The sequence below is a fragment of the Simochromis diagramma genome, unplaced genomic scaffold (genome assembly GCF_900408965.1).
Source record: "Simochromis diagramma unplaced genomic scaffold, fSimDia1.1 OVJJ01000293.1, whole genome shotgun sequence".
NCBI classification, from domain to species: Eukaryota; Metazoa; Chordata; class Actinopteri; order Cichliformes; family Cichlidae; genus Simochromis; species Simochromis diagramma.
This window is the reverse complement of record NW_024386801.1, coordinates 21,683,577-21,706,564: the sequence shown is the minus strand read 5'-3', so window position 1 is coordinate 21,706,564 and position 22,988 is coordinate 21,683,577. Positions and strand designations below refer to the sequence as shown.

At 40.3% G+C, this 22,988-nt stretch overlaps 1 protein-coding gene across 2 annotated transcripts in view; it reads right to left on the bottom strand.

Moving 5' to 3' along the window:
• Positions 1–1,727: 1,727 nt before the first annotated feature.
• The window catches only part of met (MET proto-oncogene, receptor tyrosine kinase), a 66,622-nt gene continuing 45,361 nt past the window's right edge, over positions 1,728–22,988 (bottom strand). The window contains exons 11-21 of one of the 2 annotated variants that reach the window (XM_040026532.1): positions 20,669–20,878; positions 18,370–18,519; positions 14,435–14,588; positions 13,765–13,899; positions 12,469–12,747; positions 9,900–9,980; positions 7,600–7,781; positions 7,373–7,482; positions 6,935–7,100; positions 6,710–6,846; positions 1,728–4,856 (exon numbers count right to left, since the gene is read on the bottom strand). In XM_040026532.1, the coding sequence (XP_039882466.1) occupies positions 4,577–4,856; positions 6,710–6,846; positions 6,935–7,100; positions 7,373–7,482; positions 7,600–7,781; positions 9,900–9,980; positions 12,469–12,747; positions 13,765–13,899; positions 14,435–14,588; positions 18,370–18,519; positions 20,669–20,878 (1,884 nt within the window). In that variant the 3' untranslated portion in view covers positions 1,728–4,576. The remainder of the gene's footprint in view (positions 4,857–6,709; positions 6,847–6,934; positions 7,101–7,372; positions 7,483–7,599; positions 7,782–9,899; positions 9,981–12,468; positions 12,748–13,764; positions 13,900–14,434; positions 14,589–18,369; positions 18,520–20,668; positions 20,879–22,988) is intronic. The other variant, XM_040026533.1, reaches the window with a different exon arrangement.

Here is a 22,988-nt window from a genome sequence, read left to right as displayed (position 1 = left end):
TTAATCAAAGTTTCACCATCAAGCCCACACAGTTTCACTGAGTGCATTCAGTGCAGTAAAGACCCTGAAGGCCACGGCACCTCAATGTATTCTTGCAAAGATGAAGGAATGTTTTTCTTTTGTTTTTCTTCACACTGTAACACATTGTGTTTGTGCGCGTGGGCCACCTTGTTCTTATTCATTTACACCGTTGCATCCAGCATTTTCAATGCAGCATTATAAATACTGTAGTCACAATATTGCATATATACAATAAAAAGTTAATGTTTTGTAAGAAAAATACGCTTTTTTTTTTTTGCAAAAGAAAATGGTTAGGTTTGATCAATAACATAATTTTTGGGGCACAAGTAGTATTTTCAAATGACATTTGCAAAGGTATCTAAAGACATCCCAAAAAGTTGGTTCTGTTCATCTGCAGGTAGCGTTTTTAGTTGGAGAAAACGTGTCACCACTCATCCAAGTGACTTCTGTCTTAGCAGCCTGCAGGTTTCTCCACCCTTATAAACAGTACATTTGCTCAATGACTGAAACAAGCACCACTAGTGAACACTGAGCTGTGAGGTCAGTTCCTTGATCTGAACACAGTTTAGATCAACACAGTTAATAATGTTAGAAACATGGCAGCAGCTTCACACAGTCATCAACCACATGTACAAGAAATTCAATAATATATATGAAAAAAAAAAAAAACGAACAATAATCATGAAATGCATATCCATTCATTCTGACTTTGACCTCAGAGGCTAGTATACTATAGTTTATTTTGCATCTGCAGAGATTTATGGATTCTAATATGAATACAAACATTAATTAAGAACTTGTCTGATTCATTGGAATCAGAAATGGTAAAATACAGCTGAAAACCCTTTTCAGTCCAAACCTTGTTCACCTAATCACACACTTACCCACAAATAGTTTGACACGCAGTCTGTAGTAGTCAAGCTTTGAACCGCTAACCTTTACCTCTTCAGTCATTTCCACCCCACAAGTTAAAAGTGACAGTTAACAGTAAAAACCAAGAAAATGTTGCTTAAGTCAGCACACACTTCACAGTAAAAGAATACAGATTAGATCGAATTTACTTTTGTCAAACACCAGCAACAACCTTTTCATCTCTTGAAGATGCTCCCAGTAAAACAGGTTTGTGGCTCTTGGACTGAGACTATTTGCTGTGTAACGGCACAAAACTACCCAGTCCTGAAAGTCAAGCTGTCACCTCAGTTAGACAGAGAGAGAAGGGGGAAAGTCTAGACTAGGTATATAAAATGAGTGAAAGAAAAGAGGGAAGCTAGAGTTGAGGGGTCAGAGGTCACCTACAGGCAGTGGAAACAAAAAAGGGTGAATGTCAGAACAAAGGCAGTAATTGAAGGCAGGCACTGTATCACTCTCACACAGTTTGAGAACAACTATTCTGTCTGTGCCTAACTAAGGATCATTTAAAAAAAACAAAACAAAAAAACCTTCAAACAGGTTTTCTCAAATATGCGTACAGTGTGTGATTTCACCAACAATACCTTTATTGTTCATTGTGGAAGCATTTTTGACTCAGTAGCAGCTGCATGTTGGCTACATATGGAAAGCATGATGCAGCAGTACCCTGCGTAGTAATTACAGTTCTCTATGGTTGTTTTATGTTCACCTCAAAGGACGGTTTGTTCAGTAAAAAAAAAAAAAAAAAAAAAGCATGGCCAACTCAACGGTAAGCAAAGGACGTAAAGAAGAGTAAATGAATTCTGATAATATAGCTTTATTACACTGACAGAATTCAACTGACATTACATAGGAACATGTACCTTCAGGATTTTTTGTATAGACGAATTCATACACACACACACACACGCACGCACGCACACACAGAACAGACAGTGTTAAAAACAAACAAAGCATCAGAAAATCACATGATCTAAGAGACAGCAGTCTTTGAGTTTTGTGAGGCGGCTCCAGTTTGTACAACATTCTATATCGTTTTCAAGATGATTTACCAGCAATGAAGCTAAACGAGCATCCACACAGACCCACAACGAATCCACACGTCTCTGTCTGTATTTAACTAACGGCAGTGGTTCATATACAAGTGGTTTTAATCATTGTTTGTGGCATGATTCACTCACCCCTGGTCACCCCAGCGAAGAAGAGGCTCATCATCAATACAAAAATATAGTACAGCAATTTTCTTGTCATAGCAAACATTCATAACTGTCCATTAATGGCCCAATCATATCAGCAGCCATTCAGATTTTTTTTTTAAACAACAACGTACAAGCAAAAAACAAAAATCTGCTACATATAGCAATGTTAAAATGAACACTGACCACATGAGTGAAGTTTTAGCCCATTGGTGACAAATTACTCGAAGTGAGAGCTAACCAATTTAAAAATCAAACTGCTGCATTTCTGACAATCTGGGTTTTTTTCAGGAAACCATTTAATTCCATTAATTTCAGCACACTGTATAACTCAAACCTACTTAAGTTATATATTCCAGTATAATACAAAAAGAAGTCATTTCTTGTTATATAATAGTCATCACAAATGTCACCACTTGGATTTAGGGACTTGAGTAAATTACAATGGCAAACTGATGCAGCAATAAGTTTTTATACATTTATGAATATGTTTCCCTGCCTACATCATATTACCTTGGCTAACTGGCACATTCAAACAGAACATTTAAAATTTAGTGTTAGCCCAGCCTCTGTCCAGGCTGGACCCTGCCTCTTGCTCTAGCTGGGAGAGAAGCTTTGAGGCAGGTACCAATGTTCAATGCTGCTGTTCATATATATATATATATATATATATACAGAATGCTCAGAAATACAACCTAAAGATATAATACTGGGGCTGTTGCTGTTGTTGTGTATTCCACAAACACAACTTGCACAGAGACAAAACCCGACCATTTCTTGAGCTGCAATGCTACTCTGCTACATATCCTGCACAGTGTGGTGAGAGAACTGCATCTCCGAACCCATGCTCTCCAGAATAAACAGAAAGAAAAGGATGAAAAATTTCTACAATTCTTCAAGTATCTTGTTCTTGCATTACAGACTGTAAAAAAACAAAACAAAAAAACCCCAATTTATACTGGGTTCTACACAGCAATACCAATATGTTGGTAATAAGCTAATATTAGCTTATAACATCGGTCCAGCATCATATTGGTCTGACTCTAATTTTTATATTGTGCTGAAATGAATAGAAGTATATGGAGTGAAATATCAAACCCTATCACATGCTTCTCAGAAAGTCAAAATTGTACATCATTTGTAGTCAAGAGGCAACAGATTTTTTCAAATACACGGGTAGGGTTGTTAAACATCAAAACAGAGCGATCATAAAAGAATATACAGCGGTCAGTTACAGTCAGATAAAATGACAGTCCTGTTTTGAGGCCAGACAAACACAGGGACTCTTTGAAGTGCGATAACTTGAGATTCTTCAGAGCACAACAAAAATTTTAAAAGTTATTCAAGGGATCAAAATATGAGCTTTGATTGAATGAATTAAATGTGAGATAAAAAACCTTGTGGCTGCGAACCCGTTTTATCAGCTACACTGTACACAGTTTTTCTGTCAATAAAATGCAAGCCGTACGAAACAGATGCTTGACATACAGTAAGCAACAACAACAAAACTCCCTGGACTTGCACGGTCCTCATTTATTACTCTTACTTCCAAGAAAACATCAAAGTGAGCTGCATTTTTATTTATTTATTTTTTGATATATAAGTTTCAAGTTGAAAAAAAAAAAAAGGCTTTTATTTCACCACCAGAAACATCTGGGGATTCCCCACAGGTGAAACACATTTCTGAAAGGGGAATTTTTACCCATCAGAAAGCTAGTGGTCCAAAGACAATTACACAAATAAAGCATCCAGTGATCTGCACACAGGCAGCAGAATTTGTACACATCCCACTGTACACTTACACACTGCCACTAACCTCCAGTATGCCTCAGTTTACTCACCCGAGGCAGAAAACCCATCAGAGCACAGGCTAGATTGTCTCTCAGGTAACATGAAGTCATGTTTACGGTTTGTGGAGGTGTGACTTTTATATATAACATGACTACGTGGCCATTTGTCACTCATTCACATTACAGATGCAGTAAAGGTCTGAGCCACATCCACTCATTGAAGCACATGCCACCCACAGAGGAGTAGAAAGCTACCCTGGTTTGTGTGTGGGTGCATCAGTCACTGAGATGAGCTTCTGCGATGGCCATTTTGTCTACCGGAAATCTCCAAGGAGGCATTGTAGTTGTCTTGTACACGATGGAGGACGTTTGACCTCTTGCTCCTCTGGGTCAATGAAAGGTCAGAAAAGATTGACAAAAGTTGAAAAGGTCAGCCCTAAAGTTCTTGGAGTCCACTGTCATTTGGTGACGCTTGAGAAGGTCAAAGGGCCACAATCAATGCACAGTGAGTGAAAGGTCTGTTTTCCCTCAGCATGCAGTGTCCAGTGTTTGGCAAATACATACAGTAGTTCTCAAACAGAGTCTTCATCACCTCACCTTTTCTTCCTTGCTTCATCCCTCCTTCCGAGTCTCATCCATCACCCGCTCCCTTTTCCCTTTTCAGGTGCAGCAGTCTTGGGCCACCTGACAGAAGAGTGGGGAGCGGGGTGGCAGGGAAGTGGATGTTGAAGGCTCAGAAGAGGATGAGGAGGAGGAAACGGTGGAGGAGAGGAGGGAGGGGTAGGGGCTCATCTTGTCTATGTTGACGTACGTGGTGTTGAGCAGGACGTAGTGCTCGCCGCTGAAACTGGAGAAGATGGCAGAGATGCGGGAAACCAGCTCAGAGAATGAGGGCCGTCGTTCAGGCTTTGGGTGCCAACACTCGATCATGACCGTGTAGCTAAAAGCAGAGAAGAGAGACATTAAATCATGATGAAGGCAGGACATTACCATGTGGTTACACCTGTACACTGTACAGTGATTTGGCAAAATGTTTGAAATGTTAAAAGCTAGCATCTGAGATGTAGAGTGTAAAGACTTAAAAGCTGCAGTATTGATGTGGGTATATTATATGTAATTGCTCCTCTCTAAGAAGTCTTTGTTTATGTGGCTTCTGAAATAACTTGCACAGCAGTAGAGCCTGACTGATTCAGGATTTCTAGGGTGAAAAGAAATCTATGTATGTATGTTTGTTATATGTATAAGCTATGTGATGGACAAGACATCAAAACAGCCCACAGCACCTTTCTGATTGTTTTTATTTATACATATGTCTGTAAGAGGCCAACATTCACTCATAATATCCGCCATGATATGATGCAATGGTTGGGCTCTACAAAAGAGGAAAATTAATTTACACTAATTGGAGACAAATGCTTACTTTACAAATTCTCTAAAGTTGTTTTTTTTTTTTTTGTGAAGAAGTGCCAATTTAGAAAACCAGTGTATGAGGGCAGCACAAAAAAATTGCGCAAACACAAACACTTAGTGATTGTTCTGTACCGAGTCTGATTGCTGTTTATTTATGTCCATTAGCGACGAGGCATTTCTTTCTACAAACACAAGAGGTGAATTCTTGGTCACGGGAAACGTGAACTGTGTAGCCCCTGCTACAAAAAAAGCATTAGAAGGTGTTTGTAATGTTTGATATTTCTGTAATATAAATAGATATTGTAAACACATCTTTTTGGGTGGACAAATCACGTGATCTGTTGTTATGTGGCCCAGCAAATAAGTGGTGGGCTCCCAGCAATCCTAGCGGTTTAGTCAGTTCTAGAGATCTTGAATGTGACTTTGGTTAAGTTACTGCATATTTTTTCTTGGTGTAATGACTTTATTTATTATATTGTAGCTCTAAAATATCCTGCATCTTCTGTGCTACTACTGTTTCTTTGACATTTTTCAGTTTCACTTATTAGAAGGGCTTCATTTCCCTCACATAGTATTTTATAAAGGTTTGCTTTTTTCTCCCTCATAGGTGTTCATGTGAAAAAAAAGTAAAATATTTTAAGGGCTAATTGTATTTAACATCTGTAATTCGAGTGGGCCACATTTTTATTATTTTGCACCAAAGCAAAATAACCATAAACCCCCCCAAAACAATTCATTGTTAAGACTTCAGGAACTAACACCTCCTTATTAACGAGTCTGCCATAATCTGGGACCCAAAACATCCTGTGAACACTCGTGGATGAAACATTGCACAAATATTTGCAGATGTGCATCATCTCCTGACGTCTGTTTAATTTATAGCTTGGGAATTTTGGGCCTCTGCCTCCTCACCTGAACACTCCCATTCCCCTCTAACGTCCACACACACTATGCACCTTATGATGTTATCTGGGATGAATGAGATCATTCTTGGCATTTGCTTCACAGGCCAGAGTTTAATGGATAAGAGCAAGTGTTAAGTGAGCTTCGCTGAAAATGACTGAGTTTAAAAAAAAAAAAAAGGATTTTAAGAGTTTCAGGTAAGTTTGCTTGAAACAGTCTAAACAGTCCTGGTTTGACAAGTGATTGGCAGCAGTTCCAATGTGAACTGTTCCAAAGAAAACTGGAAAAACTTGACTGTGTCAAGAGAAAAGGTTTTCTTAACACTTCCAGTAACTCTTTCACTAATGGGTCAGCACTTTACATACCACAGCAACAAGTGCTCAGCAATCAGAATCAAGAAGCCTTTAGAAAAGAAATGTTGTACTCGCACTGGTTTTCCATTTAAATTAACTTCTGCATACTGTATGTGCGCACACTCACAGGGCATCAGGGCAGAACTCAGGCTGCAGCAGCCTCCTCCCCTGCAGGAGGAACACCGTGATGTCGAAGGAGTTCACATCAGAATACGGCGGAGCTCCGCGGGTCATGAGTTCCCATAGCAATACGCCAAAAGACCACTACATGGAGAGAGTTTCATTGTTATCCCTTTAATGACATACTTGTTGTTCTGATGTAAACAGTTAAACACTGCTAAAAAGTCCTCACCACGTCTGATTTGGTGGTAAACTTGTGCGTCTGCAGACTCTCCAGAGCCATCCATTTAACGGGCAGCTTGACTCCACTCTTGTTGTGAACGCTGTAATACTCTTTGTCATAAACATCTCTGGCCAGGCCGAAGTCTGCCACCTTTACTGTGTAGCTCTCATCCAGCCTGTCGGGGAAAACAGGAAATGCCTTTCTTTTTTACTTCATTTTAACAATAACTGAAATAATTAACTTATTACTATACTAATTATAGTATTATAGTACTATTTTCTTTGACTATTTTCTACTTGCCATTGTTATAAGGTACTTATTCTACTCTTTATTGCTCTCTTGATTCTGTCTCTTCCCACCTGTATTTACTTCTATTTTCTGCTGTGTTGTGCCTTTTTATATTTAAAACACCATCACTTGATGCTAAATGAGTAAATGCCAGCTCACATGCAGTTCCTGGCAGCCAGGTCTCGGTGGACAAACTTCTTGCTGGCCAGATACTCCATCCCTCTGGCCACCTGCAGCCCAAAGCCCATCAGGTCCTTAACTGTTGGGTTCTGGAAGAATCAATTACAGTCACCTTGTTGCACATCATCAAACTTGTGAAATGTGTCTTGAAATGAACTAAAGTTCTGGTGCAGAAATTTGCAACATGCTTTTATGTGGGCCCTTACATGTCCCTCATCACGGATGAAGTTGCGCAGGTCGCCGTGTTTCATATATGGAAGAACCACCAGGGGTGAGCCCTCTGGCGGAAGGCAGATACCCAACAGGGAGAGAACGTTGGGGTGGCTGAAGTCCTTCATGATGATCCCCTCCTTCAGGAACTGAGACACCTCTTCCAAGTCTGTGATGCCTGATAAGAAAAAAAAATAAGTTGACATCATTTTCACGTTAGCTTAGTTAGTTTTTGACTTTTATCATGAAACATTTCTAAAATTCCCTGCGTAAAGTCAAAATAAAATACAGTTAAAGGGGACCTATTATGGTTTTCTTTTTTAAATTATGAATACAGCCGTTCATCCCCACCCATCTTATGATCAACCCTTCTGTTTGAACTGGGCAGCCAATGAGAAGAAAGTTGGCTTAAGGGGAGAGGAGCTAAAATAGCTTATTTCACACTAAAAACACAAATTTAGTTGCTGCATCAAGGCCCAGAATAAAATAAAAAGGTTAAGGGGCTGAATGGGCCCTCTTTAAATGTTTTCTTTGTTTATGAACATTTGACATTTGGAAACTGGCAGGAATGATAATTGTATGATAAGGTGCAACTCTCCTGTCATGATTTCAGTGGGAAGCCCTTCCTTAGATACCTTTGGGGAATGAGAATGTTGATAGAAACCCATCTAAGATAACACCTTCCCTGAAGATTCACCCCAGACTTGACCCATTCCCATTTGCCAATTGCATCCCTGCTTCTGGTGTCTTGCACTTTAGCCCTGCTGACTTTGCTGTAATCTAGTTAGAAATGGAAGCTCTTTAGCCTTCAGCTGAGGTTAGACCCCAAAGGCAGAAAGAGAAGACATTTGATTTCAGTTTTGATTCTCAAGTTTTTCTGTGAGGAGAATGTCTCTATTACATAAACTACTCGTGCTTGTCATAAAACATATTTGCCATTCAACTAGATATCATAGTAACAGCTACATTAGGATAAAGGAATCAGTTTAAGCTACTGACTGCAACAAAATTGAATTGCACATTCACTACAATTGTCCTACCACCGAAAATTATCCTACTACCTCTTATCCTACCATCCTAGTGTGGTTTGCGTCCCCTAGCAGCTGCACAGGTCCTTTCCCCATATTGTTCCTGCATCAATCTCCCTTGCTGCAACTGACAGGTTACACGATTAGCCGGGACCCTAATGCTGTCCTCACTATCGAATGCTCATTCATCACCATCATTTCAAGCCTGAAAAGGATTCAGGCTTCTGATGAGATGAGATCTTTAATGCCATTGGGAGCGCGGTGATATCATACAATAAGTATGCAATATAATATAACTAGATGAATGATTGAATAACTGCAGCTGGATGCAAATCCGTTTTGACAACAACAGTGTCTTTAGTCTGTGTGTGCCGGGTGAGGGAGGGGTCATGAAGCATTTTAACCAGGGAAGCCTCAGTTTGCACACACCTGACTCTTATTTATTAATTACATTTACTTGGAGTGAGATTTTCAGAGTGAGACACATGGTTATGCTCCTTGGAGCACTCCAATGGCATTTGTTTACATACTGTACATATTTTCTGAATTAGGCTCTTGAGGCCTAAATATTGGGTTAAAAGTCACAAAAGTGGTTGTCTTTTTACCTGGATAAAGCACTGTGGTAACTGTGAGTGAACCCATAAGCTGGTTGGGAGCAGGTTAAACTACTCTATCCAAACTCTGTGTCATATTGTCAGAGAGTGTATTAATTAGGTGATGCAGAAGATTGATACGGAGTCCATCTGCTTCAAAATTTAACGTTGTGCATTCAGAGGTGTTCTTCTTGGTTGTAACGAGTGGTTATTTGAGTTACTGTTGCCTCAGCTTGAAGCAATCTGGCCATTCTTTTCTGACTTCTGACAACAAAATGACATTTTCCCCACCGCCCCATTGTTTCTTTTTTGGTTCATTCACTGAAAAGGTTGTGTAGTTTCTGATTATACATTTGCATTAATGAGCAGCAGAGGTATTCCTAATGAAGTGGTTTGGTGTATATGTGTGTATTTGTATATAAGTTCATTGAAATGCAGGCACCTTATTCAAGCTTAAGGATAGCTGATAAAGAACATAGTAATGGTGAGGTGAGAAACAGTACCATTGGTTTAATAATTTAAAAAATGTGCAATTAAATATTTCACTTATCACTATTGGAAAGAAAACACTACAGAAAGAAATAAAAAACTGAAAGACCCTCCACCCGCCAAAAAACACCATCAAACACCGCTAAAACCAAAGCTAACACATTGATGAAAAAAACCTGTACTTACGGTTCAGGGACTTGACGGCACAGTGTAGCTTCTGCCCGTCTGGCTCAAGCAGCGTTCCGTGAAAAACACAGCCGAAATGGCCTGCAGGTTACAACACGACGTACAGCATTAGTCAGTCATCATCGGGGAAATGAAAACCTCGTGTTTAAACCTGTAAAGGACTAACAAATAGCACTTCTTTACCCCACACAAATGACAGTGATAAATGGGATGCAACACTTTCAGGTCCAATGACAATAGGATCCAGCTGTGATGGAGGCCACACCATTAGTGGTAATAGATCTGTTACCACTGTGCCATAAAACAATGATTTAATCACAAACTTGGCTAGAAAACAGTTAAGAGTTTGTTAAGGTCATGCTTCTATAATGGGTTACTGGAACCCTTGAGGCCCAAGCTGACATAAAATTTGACGATCCTACTTTTCACCGTGACTCAGAAACATAACAAAAGCATGAAGGTGAAATTTGGCGGTCCATCAAAGCAAACTGAGACAAGCAGATTCCAATTGCTTGTGCGCGTGTCTGTGAATGTAATTTAGGTCAGATATTCTGCTTCATGGCTTGATGTACTCATAGATTCAGTCGGTAAACCGCAGTTTCTAAATCTTACCCATAAATGGACACCCCCCACCCCAACTAAATTAGCCACTTAGCATTCATCGATCAATGAATATCATGGTTTAAATAAGCCTTTGTCTCGAAAGAATGATTTTAGCCATGTGCGCCCTTTTAATCGGCCTCACAGCAGTACCAGGAATAACAAACATGTCTGTCCTCTGCATACATACAAAAATGAAATTTTGGTGCAACAGCATCGAGGTGATTTGATTGATCCATGGAGAAAAAAAACAAGAAAAAATAGCCTCTCTCGTGTGTTTCACACTCGAAACAGCAAATTCACCATCACACTAAACCTTAGACCTCCAAGTAACTCAGTATTCATTAGTACCCCGTATAAGCTCATAACCAGTGCCAAACCCGCTTGAGTTATTATACATTTTATTGAATTATAACTCTGCTTTAAGACATGAAGGCCTGCCCCAGACGGGGAGGGGTGCAGGAATTAAATAAGCGCGGCGTGCTTCTATCACGTCCTTGCAGATGGCTGGTGTTGGATTACAACTCTCAACAATGGATCCTGGGAATACTAGCTGTGAACAAATCATCCTACGCCACTTTGAAAAACTCCAGCCACCAAATCCAGACTTCAGGGGATAATTCAGCCAAGGGGGCAGTGGGCTGTTGCGGGTGACACGGAGGGGTTTGGGTCTTTTTCTCCTCTTGAAACTGAATTTGATCTGCGACTGTGAACCGCCTACTTAAATGTCACCATGTGAAGTGATTTTGTGTCTGCATGTCAGGGTTGCGGTTTGATAATGCAGGCAATTAAAACCTTTGTGGGTAACTTTAACTTTTGTATAGCTTAACATAAATCCTAAATATATTCTTGCGTTACAACAACCACAATCTTGAAAATTGCTCATAATTTTTTTTACAGTATTATTTCTCTATTTCAGAAAAACAGGTTTAAGTTACACATGTTTATAGAAATGTTGAGATTGGTGAATGCTAAATGGACTGTGATGTCTATACGCTGATGGAACATAAAGGTAAATAAACACATCTCAATAGAAGACAACCTTGAACCTTACTAAAAAAGTATACATAGATGCAATAGAGTGAATGTTTTATAACAGAGCTAATTGGAGAGTGGTGTAATGGTGCAGTGGTTAGCACTCTCACAGCAAAAGGCTTCTGTGTCTGGACCTAAAAGTAAAGTAAAGTAATGAAACGTAATGTAGAGCTGAGTATATATATAACATAATGGAACTTAGCTAAATGGAACATAGCCTATTGTAACGTACCGTGGCGTAATGTAATGTAGCATAAGGTAACATAGCGTAGCGTAATGGATGTAACATAACAAAATGTAAATCCAAAACTGTTCAGTTCTTGTTACGACTGACAAAAACAAGTCAGTCTCCACAAACTTCCTGTTAAAAGAACCACATAATAGAAATTTAGATCGTGTTACTTTGGCTGTGTTCATCTTGTATATATCTGGGTGTTAATTTGTGACCGACCACAAAGGCATAGCAAATGGATTGATTTTTATGCCTCGAGTCCAGATACTTTTTTATTTTCTCTATAAATGCAAACTGACACTGGACCAAGACTGCGAGATTATAAACACTGGCGCTGTTTTGAGGTCAATTTAATCACCCTTGTATTGTGTATATTATATATAGTGTGCACTATTTCATCAGAGTGCACAATTTAGGCATGCTGTACAACACTAACAACAGTTCATTTTGATTTCAGGTTAGTGCTTTTGGTGAGTACTTAATTATCACTGCATTTTTGAATGGTCACAATGATAATGCGTGCTCATTTCCAGCTGCGGAAAACAGCTGAAATGAATCAATCTATCATTATTTTTCCTTTCCTTGCATCAATGCAAGGAAAGGAACACATCCTTTATGTGTTCATTAAAATATTTGACACAGCAGTTTGCACTAGATCTTCATACACAACAGTTTCTACACAATGAAATGTTTGCTTCTCACCTCTGCCGATGACCTGGTTGAGATGGAGAAGCAGCCGCTCCCTGGCGATCACCACGTGCTGCACTTCAGTCAGTAGGTCTGGGTGGAGGCAGGATGGGTCGATGTGGACCGGCGCCATTAGCAGGGGTGATACCAAATCGCCATCCATCCCCATTCCCATCCCCAGACCCATCCCTATCCCACCTCCTAAGGCACCCAGTCTGGGAGACAGCAGTTCCCCATTGCCCCCATAAATAGGAGGAGCTGCTCGGCATGTCTCAGGCCTGTCGGTGCCCTGATCTGGAGAAGCAAGGGACATGTTAGGGTCAGAGGTCAGTGACTGTATCAGCAGTGCCTCGAGATGTCAAATTGCAATATATGATCAGAGAAGGATGGCTATGAAGGCAGAAAGAAACTTAACACTGTAATTGAGGTCGACAGAGGAGGAAAAACAAAGGTTTTCTTTGATGATTATAGTAGAAGGAAAATGAATTCTAAACTACCCACATTTTATTTAAAAGCCAGAACAAAAAACAGCCAAACGGAGTGGACACAGCTGTTAAGCTCAGCTACTGATCCTACAACCAAACCTCCTACAAACTGTCCCTGCGGGCAAGCTTTAGTTCATTAGTAAGTCTATCTTCTTAGATTTTAAGCCTTTCAAGTCACATTTTAGCAGCTGGAAAATAACTTTGACCATGACACTAAATATCATGATACAAGCCTCTCTCACAGCCTGAGGATGCAAACTGAGAGAACAAAAAACACAGTTTTAGAACCACAGTTTTGCCTGGTGGTCAACAACTCTACAATCATCCACCAATTATGTTGGCTGTGTGTTAGAAACAGGCCATGGTGAAACAGATTAAGAGGTGATTACTGAAAATGATAATTGCTTAAAATTAATGTGTTTGGAATGGTAATCTGTATCATGATAATACTTTTAAATTATTTGATTTTTATAGATAATAACTAATCAAATCAAATGCATTATCAAAGAATCAATCACAAACCAACTCTTTAGAGCTCTTTAGTCTTTTTATTTCGGGAGATTTGACACAAATGGTTAATTACCTGTCTGTTTCTAGTGCTACAAAGAAAGCGTTTCTGCGGAGCAATAAAATGCTTCCTTGAAATGGACAAAAGTGCTTAATTCATCAAGGCAAGGGTTGTTAATTCACAGCATGTACAGTAAGGCATGCATGGCTAGCATTAGCGTTTAGCCCCACGGTGAGGGAAGCAGAGTAGATAGGAGGGAGAAAGGTGGAGTAGGAGAAGAGGTTGACAGGTGGGGAGGGGCTTATCTGGTTGACGTACCCTCCAGCAGGGTTGTTCTATAGTCGACTGACTCGTGGGAGACCATTTCGTTAGTGGGGCTGACACTCCTCGCGTTAGCCAGCCTGTCCAGATGCTGGATGTGACCCCGGCCATCATACCACACCTCAGACAGATCTAGAGACAAAGGGCAACGGGATGTAGAAAATGTAATGGAAAATTCAGTGGAATGGAAGGACGAGGAAGGACAGAAGAAGAGTAAAGATGGGTGTGTGGGGGTGGGTGGACAGGAGGGAGGGAGAGACGAATTACTGAGAAAGGCGAAGCATTTCCACCAGTGCGCCCCTCAGACAAACTTTTAAACGTCAAACCGACCAGGCAAAATGAAACCCAGCAGACACACATGCACACAGGTTAGAAGAAACACAGTGAAGTTCATTTGCAATTATGAATGTATTATATATGCAAATTATTAACACTTTTCTTAAATCATTGGTGAGCTGCTGCAATCTAATCAAACATTTTCAAGGAAAATGGCATTCTGGTCATTTAATAAACTGTCCGGATTTGTGAGTACATGTCATAATTAAAATAACATTTTGGAGCAGATAACATTAAAAATAATGGTGTTATACCATTTCCAGGGATATCAAATGGCTCTAAGCCTCAAAACCCAGAGTGTCGTGGGCTCTGTGACCCTCTTTGGTCTTACCATCAATGTGTTTGTTCTTCTTCCACATCAGCAGCAATCCCAGCAGCAGCAACAGCAGGCTGACGCACACGCAGCCCACAACGAGGCCCGTGTAGTCCTGCTCCTGTGCCAGCGTCACCTTGCCAAGATGTCTGATGGAGTCTGCCTGACGCCACTGAAAATGGTTCATGGGATAAACAATATGATCAAACTGTCACCCACTAGAGGCCCCACTTTGTGCACTTTGTTTACTTTAAACAGTTTACACTTAATTAATTTAAAACTTTCTGATAAATATTACTTTCAGTATGACAATTAAAGTAGACATTTTTCCTCAAACAGTTACATGCTGGAAGAACGATGTAGCAGTGTTGGTGAGCAGCAGTGTTACCACTGTAAGTGTAATCGAGTTCCTGACATATCAAATTGGAGACAGGGCTCATTATGCATAGTTTTTGTATGAATACAGCCTTTCTCACCATGTCTCAAGTTATCTTCCTGAAATAGCCTTGCAGCCCTTGCTCTATTGACAAATAGTTTTGCATTGATGTCATCATAAGAAGCAGGCATGTGTTTTCTCTTGTGTTGGCTCTGCTCTTTACTCTTTTGGGGTTTATTAACACACCTGACCATGAGGTTGACGAGCATTTTAAACGATAATTAAGTACCACTGGGTTGACTGATTTCCTGTACACGTTTTCACAGTTCTAGCAATTGCTTGAGGTAGCACCTCATTGTTCTGTGTTTCTACGACAATGTGGGACCATTTAGGTCTTCGAAGGATGCTTTTACTGTATTTCTTAGTATAAAAGAAACGTTAAATGACCTGGGAGTGCTGTGATTACTTGAGCTGTAAGTGATACACTTCTTCAGAGTAACAACCTAACAAAAAATGAAAAAACTCATGACCTCTGCAGCCCAACACTGCTGGTGTGTGTGGACTGGAAACCACTGAAGGATCTGCTTCTAAATGTTAAACATGATCCCTCATCTTAAGCTTATTACAAATTAACTTTCCTACAGCTGCATAGGGTCATTTTTCTAATACTTACAGACTGCACTTTGGTGTCTGTAGGAAGAAGCTTGAACAATAATGACTATCATAGCAGACATGATACATATGCTATGTCATGCATGGATATATGGCCATGCATGCCACAAAAGCTTTTAAAAACGTGAAGCTGGCACTCAGTCATACACACACACACACACACACACACACACACACACACACACACACACACACACACAGTCTGTTGCCACAGTCTGCAGCCAGATTACATCAGTGATATTGCTTCTGCCATTATTAGGTTCTGTGGAAATGAGGTTTCCACTGCTGCTTGCTGCTGCAGATGGGATGATGTGTGTGTGTGTTTGTGAGTGTGCGTGCCTGTCTGTCTGTGTGTGTAAATGAGACTGTCTGGACATGTCTGAAGGTAGGGGATATATGAATGCGAATATGTGTAAGTGTGTGTGTATGTGTGTGTGCGTGTGTTGGTGTCTGAAGGCTTGTGGCGCTAAAGGATATTGGCTGACCCTCCCCTGAGATAAAAGCTTTCCTCTGAAGTCCAGTTCACAAGTCAACAGTGATGAGCTAGATAGCTTTCGGTCTGGAGGCGAGTGGATGTTATCTCTAAGGATGACATGAAGAGGTCTATAGCTCAGCAAATTATATTAGTTTGCATCACAAGAGCGGGCATTTCTAAATCTACTATTATGATTGAAGGGCTGTTGGCTACAACGAAAAACACTCAAATTCTCGAGAAACAAATAATTGAGTTGTACTTTCTAAAATCTGTCGAGTAAGAACCTTAATGTGCCATATGATCATGGTGTGATATATGTTACTTTTATATCGAACAACATCACTTTTACGACACTTTGCAGTGTTGCAGGTTCATTTTCCAGCTAAAAATGCAAACTAAATATCTGCAAAATAATTGTGGTCAGGTGTATACTGTTTTCTTTAACAATCCTGCATGTCAGGATAAAAACCAAACCTTGAAGTCCAAAGAACTACATGAGAAATTGCAGTTGAAATTGAAGGACAACAGTCATCAGGCAGTTGCATAAAACTCTAATAGGACTGTTCATCATCCAGCCAATACCACCACTGTAATGAAGCATGGGGATAGTAGCATCATGCTATAGGTTGATTCTAAACAGCACAAGCAGGGAGACAGGTCAGACGTGAGGGAAGGATGAATGCGGCCAAATAAAGAGCGATCATACGACTTGAAACTGTGGCCATGACAACACTGGAGTACCTTACCCAGACTTATGCCACAGAACATTTGTTGAAAGACATGATGTGATAGACTGATAGAGTTCAAGACTGTCCAAACACAGTTGTGCAAAGCCTGCAGACTTACCCAAGAACATGCCAAAGGAGACTCAAAAATGTATCAATTAAGAATCTGATATTTAAAAATGCAACATTTTTAATATGACCAAAACTCAGTGAGCACACTGGAGTGTATAGTAGGAGCAGAAGTGACCTCAGTGCTGATGTATATTCAAGTGACAAGACAGCTGGTGGTTGAGGCTGTTCACTCAACACACTGTGTAAAAGACTCTTTCTGAGCTGTTTTTTATTAGGGACTGCATTAGAGCAGACTTATTGAAGTTTCCTGTAAATGATCTGGAACACTGAAGGAATGTAGCGTTTCCCATGAGTCCTCCCAGCAGACAATGGACTAATGGCAAAATGGTGTGGTTAAAGCCAACTGATGGCTTCTACAGGGATGCTAATTTTCATTTTATAATTTCTGTTATTACTGCTACTACTAATAAATAATAACAATGATAATAAATGATATAAAAAACAACTTAAACCTGAGTTAATTGGTATTAAAACAAAATTTAATGCAATATAAATAAAATACTAATGGAAACAAAAAAAAAAAGCTGCACATACTCTCTCCATCTTTCATCAGAATATATTACTGCTCTGTGGCGAGTCACCCTGGTTTCCTTCAGAAGCAGGTGCTGTTATATGATATGATACCTTTTATTGCTGAAATTCCTCCTGTGAGCCCAATAATACAAACAGAGGGGAGCTTTCATAAAAATGCACCACAAGTGGTTTTATGGGCTTTTGTTGTATCAAATCTATTCACCTCAGAATAGCTTTTAGAATTGTTTCATCATCCTCGGGCATTTGTGCAGGTAGAATCAGGGTTATGACCAGTAAGTAGCTGGTTTGTTACAACCAACATACTTCTTTATCTCTGGCCAATATTTCACTGGATGAGTGAGACAGGTCACGGCACCGTGCATTGTTTTTAAGGAAATGAATACAGACTGAAACATTTAGCTTGCTATTACTAGCAAGGGGGGGGTTATGTGTAAGTCTGGTGTGTGGATGCATGTTTGTGTTGAACTCAGTGAAAAAAAGGTTTTATTAACTGAGGTGTTAACTGACTGTTGGACACTTTGAGTGGAGGTATAGAGATGTGCTGCCAGTGTACTTATACATGGTGTGGTTTCTCTACTTTTCTGCACTTGTGTCTAAACTTTTAATTCTAGGATTTTTGTAGGTTCATCCATCCATCCATCCTCGAGCCTATCCCAGCTGTCATAGGGTGAGAGGCGAGGTACACCCTGGACAGGTCGCCAGTCTGTCGCAGGGCTAACACACAGAGACAGACAACCATTCATGCTCACATTCACTCACGCATTCACACCTATGGGCAATTTGGATTAATCAATTAACCTATCCCCACAAACTGCATGTCTTGCATGCATGTTTTGTAGGTTTTAGGGACTAATGTGTAAGTGTTTATTTTTTGTTTTTTGACCATCGAAAAAACTAAAATCTGGCACATAGGGCTGGTAATAAACAGAATATAAATATCATTTTTATTGTTTTTATTCAAACTAAAACTTGATTCCATATTTGTGAAGCCATAACAACATCAGTCTCTTAGTGCCTGTGTAGTGCACATTTTTCTCACCTCCACCTGCAGCTCCTTGGCTGTGGCAACCTGTAGCTCAGTGGGTACGATGCACTCCAGAGTGTTTCCGACTAGAGTCAGACTCTCACAGCTGTGGTTGGAAACGGTGAGGACCTGACACTTCATTGCTTCCCTGTCCATCCGATCGCCCTGCAGTAGAGAGAACAGGGTTGGAAAGAGAGAAAAGAAGGATTAAGGAGGGAGCGAGAATAGGAAAAAGAAAAGACATTTAAGATCAAAATTTTCTAAAGGTTGGTCAACTTGAAGATTGAAGGAGGACTCAACAACATTGCACCATACTTTAATACTAAGATAAAGGTTTACATATTTAATTAGCATTAATCAGTTCTAGTAACGTAATTTTACAGTTCTCTTGTGCAGTTGCAGAACTAATCCTCTCGCCTGGAGCCAAATTTCGGAGGCAAATTCATGGCTTTTTTTGAGGGCATACTGGAATTTGTAAGCAGAAGGCACCGAAACCAGAGGAAAGCATGCCAAAGCAAATGAGGTGCATCCTTCTTCTTCACAAAGTTAATGATGACTCATAGTGATTTAAACCAGTGAACACAAACTGGACATCTTATTGGAGCTGATGAGATTAAGACAGAGCAACTTATTCTAGCTGCGCGAACCCTAGTGGGATGACAACAAACACCCCACTGAGATGTGACTGGAGGCACACGCAGCTGCTCACCACGTGAGTGTGAGTGCGTTTAACTGAGTTAGTGAGCATGTGCTCTTTGACGGAAAGCTGTGAGAAAATATTAGCGCTTAATTGGCTCTTCTGGCTCCACTCATTTCCTACTCTAGGATTCTGTTGTTCCCGCGTGTTCTCTGCTCGTTCTTGTGATTTCACATCTCTCTTCCCCTCTCCCTCTGGCTCTCACACAGACATAAACACACTTGTTTGAGTGCAACAGAAGGCAATAAAGAGAATGATCACATTCCTTGCGTGACAGCTTGGGATTTTCCAATTTGATACAGAGTGGTAGCTCACACCTGTTCCTGCACTCACACACTTTCCCTCTTATGCAAACACACACACACACACACACACACACACAATGCAGTCGCTTGCAATTACGTTGCTCACAAAGACAATACATGTTTATCCAAAACACTTCTAATGCTGTGTCTCCTCCCCATAGCGTGACTATATAATAGACACTGCAAAGAGGGGTTAAAGTTGTTAAAAACAACAGCACAGTACCATTCCCTCTAAATAAACTGTCGCAATGAAAATTAGAAGTGATCAGGATAGTGATAAGAGCCTGGCCACGAGCCAAAGCCAACAGCCCGGTTCCTTCACATGCTTCACACTAGTGCTGTCAGTCAAAGGTAAATATTCCTTTATTTGGCTGTTATTTGCAGCCATTTGAGGCTACAGTTATCAGATGGTGCTAAATGAGCCCAGCATCTGCCTCTTTCATTGAGGCCACTGCGAAGTAGGGTTATCAGATGGCGTTAAATGCGGCCTGTTTCGGTGCAATGACTGGTACCACCTCCCCGTGGGTAAAAATGGGAGGTTTGTCTGGGCTGAACAGGGGATATATGTTGGGGTGTTGGTGGATTTAGCATCAGGGGCAAGGTCATGTCTGGGAAAAAAGTGAAAGAAGAAGAAAAGAAAAAAAGAAAGCAGCCAGGGTCCCATGCAAGAAGTTCAGCACAGCTGCCATAATCCATCAACAACATAAAAAAAGGGACAAGGGGAGAAATATGTATTTCATTGTGTTCCTACAACAGACTCGGGGGACTGTGGTGTTCAAAAAGCAGCATTAATATGTCAAAAGCTTTGCCCTCAGCAGCAACAACAATGCAAGTCAATAGAGAGCATGCACAGAGAGGTATAACAGTGGAGGAGGGATGGGGATGTTGGTGTGGAGGATGGAAATGATGGGAAACTGACTCTGCATCCTGTTTTTCTTTCAGTATTGTTTCCTTCCCCACTTGACCTGGACCATGGGGGGCTTTACGTGTGAATGCGTGTGAGCACTGGAAGGTAAAGCGCAGGAACTATGGGGTGTGAACTTCCACCTGTCTCAAACTTGTCAATCTAACTTGTGAACTTAACAATACAGAATAGAATACAAACACTAATGATTTCTTCTGTTTTTCTTCTGCACCTTTGTCTTGCTGTTGTCAAACGAGCAAAGCATTTCTTGAACTTGAAACTGAAATTTGTTGCAGCACATAGGAAGAGATTTTCTTAGCTATGGACTGTAGCCGGGTCATTTTTCACTGAACACTGCATTGAAAGTTCATAATGTTAAAAGTTGGTTTATTGTGCAAATCTCCTCACTTTGAGCTCCACTATGCTCTTGTTGTCCTTAGAAGTGAGCTTAGGGTCCTGGAATAGCGGGTCCTCCACATAGATCATATCCAACTGTTTAGTTGAATAGCCGTCCAGGACAAATGACACCCTGGTGATGACCGGCGGCTGCATGCCCAGTTTGACCAGAGAGGGTGTTGTGCACTGGATGGAAGTCTGATTTTCACCATACACACAGCTCTGGTGGAAAGACAGGTGGGACAATAGACAGATAAAAATGCATTAGACCACTGTGGAAATGCAGACACCTTTCAAGATCATTTTAGTTCATTGAAAAAACAGAACAAAACCAAAACCATAGCAAACTACTCAGGTACTCTGGGGGGGAAAAAACACTTTCCTTGTTAAACTCCAGGGTGTTTCTTTTATTAAGAAGCTTACAAGCTCTGATGTAAGGTTGCAAGGAATTAAGATAATAATGTCTGGGTGATCAGAAACACATGCTCACAAATAAAGGAATCCAAGTTATTTGTAGACACTATATCAAAATATATCTTACTTTGTCCAGATTTATGTACTATTTCTTTTCTCTGTATCTGACTACAGAAGAACCATTCAAATGATCCAATTTAGATTTATGGAAATCTATTCTCAGCTTCTTGTTGTGACTTAAAACAGTGTAAAAAAGAAAAAAAGGGCCATTCAAAAATAGTCCAAACTGCATAAAACCAACTCCCTTTCTTGACTGCTCGCTCTAAGCTTAACCTTTAATGATACATAAAGAGCAGCAACCATTAAAAAACCACAACAAATTGATTTTTGGCACCTCTCTGACCCAGTCTTTAAAATTACAGACACACATCTGCACGCATGCAACTCTTCAACTACTCTTGATACTTGGTACTGGGTTAAGCTCTTGATTCAGTCACTCTGTAGAGCAACGATGTAATAATTCTTCATTTGGGAGCTTCTCTTACACTCAACACATTACATGGGACCGTGCCTGCTTTCAGCCACTGCTGTGTTTACACGTGTAGCCTAGGGGCACAACAGAGTTTTATCCTTTGTTGGATTCCACCCACATAGGCCTCACAGCTTTTGTGCTCGCTAAGGCCCCCAGTGAGAGACAGACAGCTTGGAAAATAGAAAACAGCCCTTTGAGGTGTGGCAGAGTTTCATGTTGTTTAACATTAATAAAGGTATCCAACAGGGATTGAGACACTGAGGCTGACATCTCCAGGCAGAGATCTAAACACGATGTGGTTGACTTAAGGTCTAAAGCTGGACTTTGTGTCTTTGTATATCCATATGATGTTGCACGGTGTGCTTATATAAGGGAAACATGAAATGTTAGAGTGCCACAGACTCACGTAAGGGAAATCCACTGCAAAGACAGTACGACAGAGGTCAGCACTAACCTACTACTATGCTGAACATCTGCATGTTGGTTTCTGTACATATCACTGCAATTGCAATACTAATCTGAAGGTTTTTCACATGCCTTCACATTTAAGCTAATAATGATTACACAATGATTTGCTAACTTATCTTCTCCCTGTAACCATGCTGTTTTATTTTTTGGACTAAAGGACACAACACTGGATTTAGGTTTATGTCCAGACTCCGGTACAGAGGTCAAGCTTAGAGAATAAAAGAAAGGGTTTAGCCATTACACAAAGCAAATACCCATGCAAGTGACAGAAAGCCGTTAGAAAGTGTGATGGCATTATATGCTTCCATGTAGGTGCTCACAGAACAAACCATATTTGCTTGTCTGTGTGCTGAAAGATCAATGTTGATATTTGCTCTTTGGTAATGATAGACTGTGTTTATCTTCTGGGTTACAAAAGTAGATGTGTCCTTGAGAGCAGGAGTGAGAGGTGGAAAAACACCTGCTGTGCAGGCACACGGATGTTTTTGTGAGTCTTTACTGTCATTTAAGTTCTTTAGGGACACAGAGAAGCACCATGGAGATTTTTAACTTCTATTTATACAGGAAGTGAAACTCTTGAAATAAAGAATCTCTCTTGTGACAGTGTCCAGGGCCAAAATGGGTAGGATATGCCATGCATGGTTTTCAGTTGCTCTAAAGCAATAGTGCAATTTCCCCCCCCCCCCTGAAAAACAAAGAAGCATATTTAACATCCTTTGTATTTTCAGCCTTGAATGCCAGTTATGTGACACTTAAAGAGACATGTCAATAATCATTGAATAATCACTGAGTAATAGCATAACAAAGAACAGGTAGACCACAACAGCCAAATGAAGACTAAAATTCAGCAGCACATGTCTGTTCCACGACTGCCATGCTTTTCTGACTGAATGAGATGAGGAGAGCAGCAACAGCATA